Source organism: Anarrhichthys ocellatus, unplaced genomic scaffold (genome assembly GCF_004355925.1).
Source record: "Anarrhichthys ocellatus isolate YVR2014 unplaced genomic scaffold, GSC_Weel_1.0 scaffold64, whole genome shotgun sequence".
Taxonomy (NCBI): Eukaryota; Metazoa; Chordata; class Actinopteri; order Perciformes; family Anarhichadidae; genus Anarrhichthys; species Anarrhichthys ocellatus.
In genome coordinates this window covers 1,387,000-1,400,532 of record NW_022280094.1, presented here as the reverse complement: position 1 = coordinate 1,400,532, position 13,533 = coordinate 1,387,000, and the positions used below count along the sequence as shown (strand labels likewise).

Sequence of the window (13,533 nt, the reverse complement as noted above, 5' to 3'; positions counted from 1 at the left end):
ACACACACACACACACACACACACACACACACACACACACACACACAACCATTAAGCCTGGCTGAGATAATAACTAGCTTTGTAAAGCACAAAAAAATATATATATTTGAATTTAATCTATCCACCTCTACAGCCTTTTGTAGCGTCCCGGCTGAATAATGGTCTGTAGTCTTGAACTGATGGTCCATAAGTCTTTAATGAATCACACCTTGAGAACTTGTGCCTATATCGGCCAGGTGCTAAAATAATAAAACCGTATCCTTGTTAAAACACTTTTTCCTTCCCTTTAGTGACTTTTCTAACGGCTTTCTAACAGCTTCTTACTTCCGGTTTTTATACCTTCAAAATAAAAGCGCAACAGGAAATGCACTGACTGCAGTGACAAAACGTCCAAAATAAGACATAAAAAAGGAACAATCTATTTAAATACACTACACATTCTCAGAGGTCCTTTACACTCCCACCAAATCACGAGTGGTTTTAAGAATAAAATGGAATACAAAAGTACGAATGATTTCTAAACTCAAAATGACCTTAACTCTAAAGGCTCAGTAAATACCACATATAACTTCGGCAAATGTCAACATTTAAACTCTTCATACAGTAAGGGATACAATTGTGAAGTTAAACAGTCTCAAGGAGTAGAGTCAGCTTCTGAACAGGACGTTCAATGATGGATGGCTTGCCAGAACACCGTCCTTCCTTTCCCAATCTCCGATCCGAATTTTCACTCTCCTTACAAGTCCATCCTTACCACTGACAGTCTCTAAGACCCTTGAGAGTCTCCATTCACCTCTGGGCATCAGTTCATCACTATATCACAGACACACAGATTTCTCCTCGGTGTATGCCAGCGCTGCCTTGCGATGATGTTGTGAAGATATTCACATTTCCACCGACTCCAGAACTGCTCGGCCAGATACTACATGCGACGCCATCTTTTCACTCCATACAAGTCCTCTCTGGAGAACGTTCCAGGTGGCGGAAGAGCTGTTCCAGATTTCATGTTAATCAGATGATTGGGGGTGAGTGGTTCCAAGCTGTCTGGACTGTTTAAGTTATCCACAGTGAGGGGTCGGCTGTTGACTATGGCCATAGCTTCATAGAGTAGAGTTCGTAGTGAAGCATCGTTGAGTCTGCTATGGGGAAGTGTTAGAGTGGAATTCAGCCCACTCCTGACAGTCTTTATTTGGCGCTCCCATACACCACCTGCATGACTGGAGTGGGGCGCGTTCATGACGAAGTCACACTGCTTCTGTGACAGAAATATATTGAGTCTCTGTGTGTTAAGCTCTCGTAAAGCTGCCTTGAATTCATTCTTTGCACCAATAAAGTCAGTACCTTGGTCACACTGGATTTGACGGACTGCAATGAAACATCGCATGCCGTTGATGGAAGCATCCGTGGTCAAATCTTCCAACATCTCGATGTGGATGGCCCGTGAGCAGAAACAGGTAAAGAGTAGGCCGTATCGTTTCTGCTGTTTCCTTCTCTCTGTAGTGACAAAAGGACCGAAGCAGTCCATACCACAATATGTGAAGGGTGGGGAGGACTCAACACGTTCTACAGGAAGGTCACTCATTTTTTGGACTTCTGGAGATCTCCTGAGTCTGCGACAAGTCACACACTGGCGAACATATGACGCAACTGCTCGGCTCATTCCAGGAATCCAATAGCCATTGGATCTGATTTCATTAATGGTGAAGCCTTTTCCCTGATGCTTTGTCCTTTCATGGTTGTGAGCTATTATCAGCTTTGTCACATGGTGCTCCTTGGGGATGACAATTGGATGCTTGAAAGAGTCGGCGAGGGATGAGTGGCGGAGTCTTCCTCCCACCTTGAGGATACCATCTGTGTCCAGAAACATATCGAGGTGGTGCAGTTTGTTGCAACGCTGTAGTTGTTTTCCTTTGTTTAACAGCTTGATTTCTTTGTCATATGTTTGACTTTGCAGATCTTGGATTATGACATGTTTTGCACTTTCCTGTTCACTCACTGTAGAAGGTGCGCATGACTTGATGTTCTTAGTTCGTCGCAGAAGGCGAGCCACAGCCTTGGGACAATGAGAACTTGGACAAGCGGTCGGCAAGACTCAATGATTATGTGGTCTTTGTTTGCAGTGCCTGTGCCTTTTTGACTTCTGGATCTCCTATGGGTAAATCCAGTACTACATCTTTAGGTGTAGGTATTTCATTTTCCCAGAGGAATGTGGGGCCAGTGAACCAGTTGGAAGTAAGTAGCTCGTTTAGTTTTTCCCCTGGATGCGCCGTCTGCTGGATTTTCATTCGTGGGGACGTAAAACCATTGCTGGGGGGCTTGTGTGATGTCGGATCTTCTGGACTCGATTGGCAACAAAGGTGTGAAAGCGCCTTGCATCATTATTTATGTAGCCTAGGACTACCTTTGAGTCTGTCCAGAAGTACTCTTTCCCATCTGCATAACCAAGCTCCTCTCTGAGCATATTACTGATGGTGACTAAGTTGGCAAAGTCTTGACGCCAGCTCTCCCACCGTGGCTTCAGCATCTCTGGCAGGGTGTCATCCCAGTCAGTACCTTGGCGACATTTCTTGTAGGATCCTCTTTCCAGTGAGAATATATGGTGCAAGGAAGCCAAGAGGGTCGTATATGGAGGCAACAGTAGACAATATGCCTCTACGTGTCATTGGTTGCTCTTTCAAGGTGTTGTTGAATCTGAAGCTATCCCTCTCTATGCTCCAGTGAATCCCTAATGCTCGCTCGAGTGGCATATCATTGAAGGTCAGATCCTTGGTCTTGGCGTCTATTGCACACTCTGATGCGGGGATGCTCTGTAGCAGGGGTTCTTAACCTTTTTGACCTCGGGGCCCAACTTTTCAAGTACAAAGTGTCCCGGGGCCCATTCAAATATTAACACTATTAGTTTAACTAATTGATCTCACTCTTGGTTTGATTTGTATTCAATAACTATATTGTTACCTGTTCAACTCCACCCCTATTTTGGAGCAAAACCGCCTAAAATGACATACCCAAATTAAAATGGCTGTAGCTTCTGAACCACTCTGACTACATGCATCAAAAGTGTCAGAAAACCTGTAGGTCATACAGAAACAGAGCAGTGGGCCTTTGGTCAGTACAAATTGAAGATTTTTGTCCGCATAAAATAAAAAAGTATCTTTCAGTATAAATAACTGCCTGTGGCTGTGGCTGTATCTGTACAGGTAAAGGACAGTATAGGGCTGTAACTACACTATCAGTTAACTGCCGCCTCAAATTTAAAGAAGATTGGACAAAGTATGACCATTCTACAGTGTTTCTTCCATGAAGAGATCCAGGCGGAGCTCTAAAACGATATTTGGAGACCCAAATGGACACATGGTAACCAAATGATATTCTGACACACTAAAGGCGTTTCTCCCTTTATATTTTGATATTATATTATTTTCCTTTTATTTTTAGCCTTTGCAAATTGCAAAAACTATGTATATATGGTCGAAGACGTGGTGTGTGAGTCGCGGACTTGCTGTGCGTAATGGCTGCGTCCGAGCGCACGATCGAGTATGAGGGTAGCTCAGTTACGCAAGGTTATACGTTGGTTCACGGCTTACGTAAGATGAAGATAAGGTTTGTACTATAAGTACTAGCGTTTTCTGAAGCCACTAGCTCCATGGTAACATCCGCTAGCACATTGTCGGGTCTGTAATGTGTCTCTTTCCGTCGAAATGCTGCAAGATCCGACTTGCAGCGGGTATGGCGACTTTGGACAGTGTGTGTTTGGGTTCCTTTTGTGAAAAATCCATAAGAAATGAAAGAAAATCGATGATTTCTTTGCAAAGATGAGGGTTTTGGGCATGCTGGGATACCAAACACGGCCATGTTGTGACGTAGTTTGCGCAAGCAAGCCGTAGGAACGGAAGGGGAGGGGATCGAGGACGCCGGCGTCCTCGCAGAGTTGAACAGGCAAAATCCTTGTCAAATAAATGAGATGATACAATGTGATGATCACAAAGACATTTATTTATCATGTATATGTAAACCTGCATACACAACAAGAAGCCCAACAGGCTTTCCCACGAGCGTTGGATGTTTCGTCGCTAGGTGTCGCTTTAGTTTCGAAGGCTTCAGTGCTTCGTTTGGTAGCATTAGCCCACATTCCACACACTGAGCCCTCGGCTCTGCCTCGTTGCCTCCGTTCACAAAGCCGTACTTAAGAAAGTCAGGATTGTACTTGCGCACACATTTAGACTTTTGGGGAAGTATGGCACCACTGTCGTCTTCATTTTTTCTTTATCCATAACTTATCCACTCAGCTAGCCGCTACAGGCTAGCGGCTAGCTGAGTGTCGTCTTCTTCTGCTTATTGGAGCTTGTTAAACAACTGACTGACGCATTACCGCCACCAGGTGGTGGGAAGCTATATTGTAACTGAGCGCCTCATGGATAACTAATATCTCTGGTGTCTTCAATTGATAACCTATGCGGTCCCGCGGCCCTCGCGGCCCACAGGCGCAAAACTGAAAGTTTTTTGCGGCCCTCTAGGTGGCGCTCGCGGCCCAATCGTGGGTGTTAGTGTTCTGGGACAGTTATACCCAATCAAGAGTCCTACATCACAGCTGAGAAGAGGTGGCATCTTACCTGCGATCGATGTTAAGTGAGGCCATTGTTTTGCAGTTTCGTGAGTGGGAATATGATCACGATTCACAGGAATGCAGTCCTTGGTATAACAAGGAGGAAGGTTGATGTGAACATGTGAATTGTAACCTCTCACACGTAGTCCAGATACCCTTTCACTTTTCACAATCATGTTCTCTCCAAGCATAGTGGTAAGTTTCAGTTTCTCAGGGTAGGCGTCTGCTTGTAGTTCATTGCTTGTCTCCTTGTTGATGAGGTGCTGTCACTTTGAGTGTCTAGTAGTGCGTATACAAGCTGTTCCTTAGATGGGTTTTCAGTAGAGGACACCCACACGGGAACGATCATGGAAGTGCTGCCTGACTGACTACCTCCAGTGACGCTGAGTGCTGTGGCTGTCATGGTTTCATTTACAGTGTTTGGAGCTGTGTTAGCAAAGGATACAGACCTTTCTCTACCATCACGTCTTCTGTAGTTCTCATCATGGAGACAGGTAGGGTGCCTTCCCTTATATATATCACAAGAATGGCGGTGACGACATTCCTTGGCACTGTGACCTGGTTTCACACATCCATAACACAGCTTGTTATCCTTCACGTATGCTCGTCGATCCTCAAGGGACTTTTCTTTGAAATCAGGGCACTTGGGAAGTTGATGCTTGTCATCTTTGCGCCACATACAGGGGGACCTTGGTTTTCCATTGTTTAATGTTGAATTGTCACTGTTCATGGCAGATTGAGTGATGAAAACATTGGCTTTGTTTCCCTTTGTTTCCCTTATGTATCCTTTGTCATAAGATGAATTGAATGAGTGAAGAGCATATAGGGAAGTGACTGGGTTGCATGCTATCTCTGCTTCCAAAGACACAAAGTTAGTGAAATCCTCAAAGGTGGGAAACTCTTTTCCTTCCATGAGGGCTATTGTAACCCGACGATTCCAACTTGATGCTAACCAGTCAGGAACCTTTTGTATTAGCTTTACGTTTTCTTCACAGTCACTTAATATTTCTAAACCCTTCACATGGGGCGTGGCTTGAAGACAGGCACTTAGGAAGTCTGAGAATGTTCTTAACCCTTCAGCATCCTTGGGCTGAATTTTTGGCCATTTTGATAGCTTGTCCCTGAAAGCTCTTTGGATGACAAAGGGCAGACCGTAGCGTTGGTTGAGCTTATTCCATGCATCTCTATATGCCTCATCATCATTGCGATAGAATGTGCCTTCGAGACATTTATGCGCAGGGCCACTGACGTATTTCTTTAGGCAATACAGTTTATCAGCTGAAGAAATACCCTTTCGGTCAACAAGTGACATGAACGAAGCCCTCCATTCAATGTACAGGATTGTATCTCCACTAAACACTGTGGGCGTTGGCACTGGGAGTCTGTTTATGGCTATGCTGTCTTGGATTGCTTGGGGTAGACAGGACATGTCATTAGCGGGCTGGTGTCACAATGTGAGGGTTTTGATGGTATATAGCAGGGTTGAAAGGAATGAAGGGGGATCTCTTCTGCTGAATGGACTGTCTATCGGTTTCTTGTCTGATTTCTCTGTCGTAGATCTCCAGTCTAGCACAAGCAACATCCATATCTCTTTCTACTTGTAGACGCTCTAATTCAGACATCTGCATTTCTAATTCCTTCCTATGGTTTTCCTCCATTATCCTTGTTTTTTCCTTTTGCTTTCTTTCTTCTTGCAGTATTTTATACTGAGCCTCCTTTGCAGCGAGCTCTGCGTCTGCATCAGCCCTTTTTGCAGCTATGATCGTTGAAGAGTGGTGACTGCCACTTGACTGAGAAGCAGTGCCATATACAGTAAGCATAGTCGTGGGCATATAACTGATGGAGACGGTGCCTTTCACGTACTACATCATAATCGCCATCTACTGCTGATAAGCGTTCATGGACTATCTTTATAACGTCTTTAGTTACAGCCTCACATGCATCAATCTTGCGTCTCAACTCAGTGGATGGTGTGGCACGCTCTCTTATTTCATTGTAAGCTCTCATGACATCATCCATTCCCTCTTCAATGTTGTCTGCTATTGTAGACAATTCAGTGACTGATATGTCTTTCTTTAAATTGTCTTTAGATGTTCTGATTTTAATTTCCCATTGATCATACAGGTTTAGGAGTCTTTTTTCCCTTTTACTCAGTTCCTCCTGTTGGTAGGTAAGCATTTTCTCTGTTTGCACACTTTGACGTTCTGATCGCCGTGGTAACGTTATACATTAGCGTCAACCATTTCAAGTTGAAGCCCAGCTAGTTGTTTTTCCTTACATTCAATTTCTTCCTTTAATTCTTGCTTCGACATGACTTCATAATCATCCAGATGTAGTAAGCCTCTAATTTCTTGTATTTCCGTTTGTAGCTTATGTATCTGATCCTTTATGGCATCCATTTTGAACGTAGTTTTCGTTACCGCCTCTGTTGACCATCACGCTAAGTGCTGCAACTCGCTGCTCTGTGGCCGTGCCGTCTTTGTTCCACAAGCAGCGGGGTGTAGCAGGTGAAGGTGAAGTTCTTACTGTAGCATCCCGGCTGAATAATGGTCTGTAGTCTTGAACTGATGGTCCATAAGTCTTTAATGAATCACACCTTGAGAACTTGTGCCTATATCGGCCAGGTGCTAAAATAATAAAACCGTATCCAACTTCCTTGTTAAAACACTTTTTCCATCCCTTTAGTGACTTTTCTAACGGCTTTCTAACGGCTTCTTACTTCCGGTTTGTATACCTTCAAAATAAATGCGCAACAGGAAATGCACCGACTGCAGTGACAAAACGTCCAAAATAAAAGACATAAAGGAACAATCTATTTAAATACACTACACATTCTCAGAGGTCCTTTACACCTTTTCCTACCGTTACAGGTCAAAATTTCTTCTGAAACACGCCATGTATGCACAATATTTGCCCCGTGTATCAGTAAAGCAATATTATTGGTGTAACTCAGCTTCTATGTCTGGAGTGTACTCACGCAGCACGATGAGGACAGACCAGCTGCTTGGGCGTTTGGCTCCGTGGTCCAGGTCTGAGCACCTGAAGGCTCATTTTCCGGCTCATCATCTATGAACACCACTCCCTGCTCCAGACGCTGCCTTTTACGCTGCCGACGAACAAACAGAGACTTTACTCCACTGAGCTGCACATCACTCAACATTCACATCACTCAACCAGCAACAACAAAAATACTTCACAAGACGGCCTTCTTATCATCATACACATTATTTTGAAGAATGCTAATGGGGGGGGGTGTAAGGTTAGCTCTCGCTAACCTTACACTCTCCACTAGAACCTACCCGATCGGTACTGCGCGTGTGCAACTGTCACCAGAGATGAGAACGAAGAGAGGTAGCTCACTCGTTAGCTACTTCCTTCCTCACTTTGCACATGTGCAGTACCGATCAGGCAGGCTGTTCGGATCGGGGTGCGAATGACATGTGCCGTTGTTCGAGGGTAGAATGTTTTTGTTACTGGCAACAGCACGACGTGGTGGGTTGCCAGGTTGGCTCTACCAAAAGAACATTAGATTTCCCACAATTTAAGCTTCTACATTTTCCAAATGCAATAATATTATTCAAACGTATTGTTCGGTTCGTAAGCCTCGTACCGAATGGTTCAATACAAATACGTGTATCGTTACACCCCTAGTTACTGCCAATCACTTGTGGAGAATATTCAGTGAGAATCTACGACCCCTGATAATGCTACATTATGAACAACAAATCAAGAGGAGAGCTAGTAACGGTGGCAGCTAACGTACAGAAGTTCCATTGAGTAACATTAGGATGTGTTCATGCTCTATTCAGTACAAATGAGCATTGGGTTAAGGTCAATTATGAGGTTATCTGGATGTGTTCAAATGTAATTTTGTGAAATACAGAGAAAATACAATAAAAACAGTTGTTTGAAGGATATGTTTTCACAGCAATATAAAATGGAGAGAAAATTATGAACATATAATATATAATTAAAACTAAAAGAAATCAATAACAATAAATGGTAAATGGTCTGGACCCTGCTCTACCACTGAGCCACAGTCGCCCCAAATACAATCATGTATTTCCGAATTAGGGATTAGGGCCCGATACTGTGTTCATGTACTCCTACTCGCAGAACTACACTGATACCACAACGGCAACATGATGTTGAGAGAAAGTGAGAGTGAGAGTAAGCCTGGCATCACATTAGAGAGTCCGGTCGTCGAGAGAGGAAGAGCGCATGTGCGACGGTAAGTATGAAGGTTAGCAGTAATGTTACAGCTGTGAACGCAGCAGTGCGTCTCTACAGTTTATTTGTCGGTGAGTAAATTCTTCAACTCCTCAAAAGTTGAAGAATTAACCCAAGTTAAGTGTCTTGCTTGTCAATCAGCTGATGATGAAAGTGAATTCTCCCTGAAGTTAGCAGCAGAGTCAGCTGCTCCGGCTCACTTAAGGAGGAGCAGCGCTAGTCTCCCTTAAGTGACAAGCTGCTCGGTTTATATTTTTTATATTTCTTTTAACTGTTCAACTGATTTACGGTCAAACAGTTAATTATTAACATCCCCGCTGCAAAGAACAATGCTCTGTTTGTATCAGGAAAATACAATATTGAATTGTCAGCAACAAAGTTATTGTTAGGTAATGGTATTATTAAGTACTTGTATTGGTACTGGCATGTTCTCAAAAGTAAGTACTTGGTCTGATAAAAAGTGGTATCGGTGCATTATTATTCTTAGTCATTTGAATTGTAAGTTTTTATGCGAAAAAAAGATTATAGATGACAGTAAACAAGTAAAAGCACAGCATGTAGGCCAGATTGTTTGTTTACACTAACTTTGAGATGGCTGAAACTATTTTTAGGGAGCCTTGTATATCAGCTGCTATAACAAGACAAAACAACAAAAAAAGATCTGTATCGGCTAACTGACCATCCGTTATGTGTATCAGCGGCAAAATAACGTGATTAGGGCATCTCTAAAAGTTGACTCAAAACCATGATAGGATCCAAAGTTTCCATGAGTTTTGTAATTAGTTACACCTATATGATAGGAAACACACTATTGACAGTACTATACTGTGAGTTACCATCAAATCTAGTACTTACAATACGGCAACCTCATCGTACCACTGCAGATATTGGTATTCCTTTGTTTTAAGAAAGAAATATTCACCCTTTAAATTTGATATACAGTAAATTCAGTATAAATGTACAACAGTATATACAAAGCATCTACAACACCTTGTGTTCGGCAGTGCGAATGCGCTTCCTATCTGGCTGAAAGTCGTCGTTGTCGTCGTCCTTCTCGCGGTCAGAGCTGGACAGGAACTTCTCAGACAGACGAGAGGCTATGGACGGTTTCTTTTTTTCCTCAGGTGTTCTCACTGAAACACAGCAAGTGCAACATTAGATTATACAGGAACAGAAATGAAGTGTGGAAATGGCTTAGTTCTGGCTAGTCCTCGGTTGAATCTCATCTGTGAAGGACAATGTCTACGTTTAGCTCTGTGGACAGGCAATAGATCAATTAGAATACTGTACAAACACATCAACTACTTTCATTTGTCTGGTATTTAATTCACTGGACTGTATAAAACACAGACACTCTGATTTCTGGTCCAGAAAATGTGCTCCAACAAAAGTCAGGAACCACTGTAATACTGGATACTACTTCTACTAAAGTGCATCATTGAATTTAAGGAAATCCACGGCTGCTTTAATGTATTTAAAGAGACAGCATTGATTCTGCATCATGGTGGGCATTCATTCTGCCTCTGTGCTCCGAATTTGATGGTAAGATAACCAGAAGAAATATATTGCCTAAGGTAGAGGACTAAATTCCACTGCTTAATGCCAAAGACAGAGGAGAAAGAAAAATCCAACACTGGTTAGTTCAGCTGATTGAAAGCTCAGCTGAATTAAGGCTGTGTGACAAAATAACCTTGTTCAACGGAGCTGGTTCCCCAGTCAGATATAACAGCAACAGAGAGAGTTGTGCAGAAGACAAGGCCAGTGTGTCTGTGTTGCTCTACAGTTGTGTATGTTAATGGCACACATAAAACACGCTAATGCAGATTGGATGGGATTACCCAGATGTGCCAATCAACACAAGTTGTATTTATTTTTTATTCTAGTTATTTTTCAGTTTCATAGCCTATTGTGACCTGTTGCCGTTTGGGAAATGTTTTGTTCAGTGGGCATACAGTGCAATACCGAAGTGTTTGAAATGTTCAGTAGTTCACCAAAGTAACCAGCAGGAAAAATGTTTCCTCAGTCCACAGCGAGAGGATATTGTTGGTCTTTTACACTTGCACATCTCTCTGCTCCCGATGGTATGAACCGAACCACGACTTCTTTGTATTGTTACACCCCTAATTGCAGTGGACGTAATCAGAATCATATTTTAACCCTGATGACAAGCAAGAAGATGTCAACGCATGAAGAAATCTTCACAAATTGATCAAACTTAACAAGAAATATAAAACATAAAAATTTCACAGCTACCAATTGTTGACATGCCAATTTTGTGTGCATCAAGTAAAAAAAAAAAAACTCTCTATATGAAAATACCATTGTGATGCAGGGGAGGTAAAAAGAACAGTTATGTAGGTCTCAAATGCCTCCACAAATAAAACTAAGGACTGAAAAATACATACTCTGTTCAGGTGCTGGAAGCTGTGTCGACTCTTTGCAGGGTGACACAGTGAGGTCCACAACATCAGGTTGGGCTGCTGTTGTAGCTGTGGTACTGTTGACTTTGATGTGGCACACACACTGACAGGGCGTTGTGACATCTGACTTCTTAGAGACGCCACAGCTTTTATCCGACTGGCTCTTGTCCTCCAAAAGGCTTCCTCCCTCTTTAAGTTTATCTGTCATCACACAATGAAACACAGAGACAGTGACCCTCAGCTGGAACATGGTGTCAGAAATATCTACAATATCAAAAACAATTTACAAACAAGAAAGTAGTGAGAAACAGACATATCTGCAATGTGGATTTGGTTAACAAACAGTTAACTGCTTTTAGACCAGGAAAGCACAAATCATACCATTACAACAACACAAAGTCTTGTATAGCCTCACATCAATATATAAATATATCATCTGGCTTAAGTGAATGGAAAAAAAAAAAAAAAGCATGCCAACATGAAAACATCCAAGGGACACTTGGTGAGATCTAATTACAATAAGACAGACTTCTGCTCCAATTAGTCTGTACATCACAGGTTAAACATTGAGTTTGAGGATAGGCCTTCTTGCCGATACAATAGTTTTGGTTCTTTGATCTCAGTCAGAGCAGACATACCTAACTGAGCCCGCTGCCAGCTCAGAGCCGAGCAGAGCAGAGCCAAGCTCTTTCCACTTCCCGTGGGACTCTCCAGCAAACAGTGCTGCCCATAGTTCAGTCCTCGTACGATCTGCAGGCAAGGTACAGACACAATCCTTAATGCCAAATCTATATGTAGTATTGCACCATTTCAAGTAGAACTGTTTTTTTCAAGGATATTTGTAGTTTTTCCGTATATAATTTGAGGGAAAACAGCGCCTCCCCCACTGAAAGCTGCCGGTATAAATAATGGAAGGAAGGATGAATGGAAAAGTATTCACTGGTTTGTTTATGGTTAGAATAATAACCAATGGCCCTCTAAACAAATACACTGTGTACGATGGCTTAAACATCACCTGAGCAGATACAAAAGGCCCTTTTCACAGATGCCATTTTCAAATGTCATAGCAGGGTAAACACAGGTGTAAATGACTTCCTTACACCGTAATATCTCATTATTATTATTATTATGCAACAACCCAGTAAATTGTAATAGTGCCACACAGTGGCGGCTGGCCAATAGAAGGCCATGGGGCCTGGCCCAACCTTGAGCCACGCAAAAAAAAAAAAAAATAATAAATTATACAAATTGTCAATATTTGTGTTTTTGAACTATGGAATGTCCCCAGTAATATGTGTAAAATATGATATCTGCGCAAAATATATGCTTTTCCTGCTCGTCCTCTCCGCCTGTGTGCACGACACGTCTCAGAACTCGCAGCTAGGGGGGCCAAACGAATTTGGCCCAAAAGAGGCGGGTCTATGAAGCAGTTTAGCCAATTGCTAAAGATATAAATGAGTGACATACAATTTAGCCAATCAGCGTCCTCAAATAGATTCAGCTTGGGGCGTTCTCGTCAGGAGAAGACTCTACAGGGGAGCACTACTCCTCCAAGACCCGTTTGAGAGGAGAACTTTGGCGGAGATTCTGCAGGCCAAAGAGCTGATCCCAGATCAGCATGACCTCACAATCAGACAGCAGACTAGCAGGAAAGGGAAGCAGTACATGCGAAGCTTCTCTACTAGCTGTACCAGACAGGTTTGGCTAGCTGGATGCAGTCATGCTAATGTCTTAAAACATCGGGGACAGATCCAGCACGGACAGTTAGGGAGTGAGGGATGAGGAGGTAAGGAAACATGAGAACACCAGGACACACATGGAGAACTCTGTCAAGCTACATATTAGGCAAAGTGAACATCTTTTCTTCTACATAGTTGTCCTCAGTCTCATCTGCTTAACTTGGTCATGGAGGCATCAACATTTAATTGAGATGGTAAATTAACAGTGAAAACTCATCATAGCTTAATTTAACATCAGTATTCATAATTACACTTCATGTTTACTTCTCCTGATCTTTACCTCCTATAACAAGGTCCATAGGGGGATCTCAATAAATAAACAAGCTAGCTCTCTCTCTCTCTCTCTCTCTCTCTCTCTCTCTCTCTCTCTCTCTCTCTCTCTCTCTCTCTCTCTCTCTCTCTCTCTCTCTCTCTCTCTCTCTCTCTCTCTCTCTCTCTCTCTCTCTCTCTGTCTCTCTCTGTCTCTCTCTCTCTCTCTCTCTCTCTCTCTCTCTCTCTCTCTCTCTCTCTCTCTCTCTCTCTCTCTCTCTCTCTCTCTCTC

At 42.8% G+C, this 13,533-nt stretch overlaps 1 protein-coding gene across 1 annotated transcript in view; it reads right to left on the bottom strand.

Moving 5' to 3' along the window:
* brip1 (BRCA1 interacting helicase 1) overlaps window positions 1-13,533 on the bottom strand; it is a 47,987-nt gene that overhangs the window by 33,634 nt on the left and 820 nt on the right. Inside the window, exons 3-6 of the mRNA XM_031872480.1 lie at window positions 11,892-12,003; window positions 11,239-11,454; window positions 9,824-9,966; window positions 7,581-7,709 (exon numbers count right to left, since the gene is read on the bottom strand). Of these exons, the coding sequence (XP_031728340.1) occupies window positions 7,581-7,709; window positions 9,824-9,966; window positions 11,239-11,454; window positions 11,892-12,003 (600 nt within the window). The remainder of the gene's footprint in view (window positions 1-7,580; window positions 7,710-9,823; window positions 9,967-11,238; window positions 11,455-11,891; window positions 12,004-13,533) is intronic.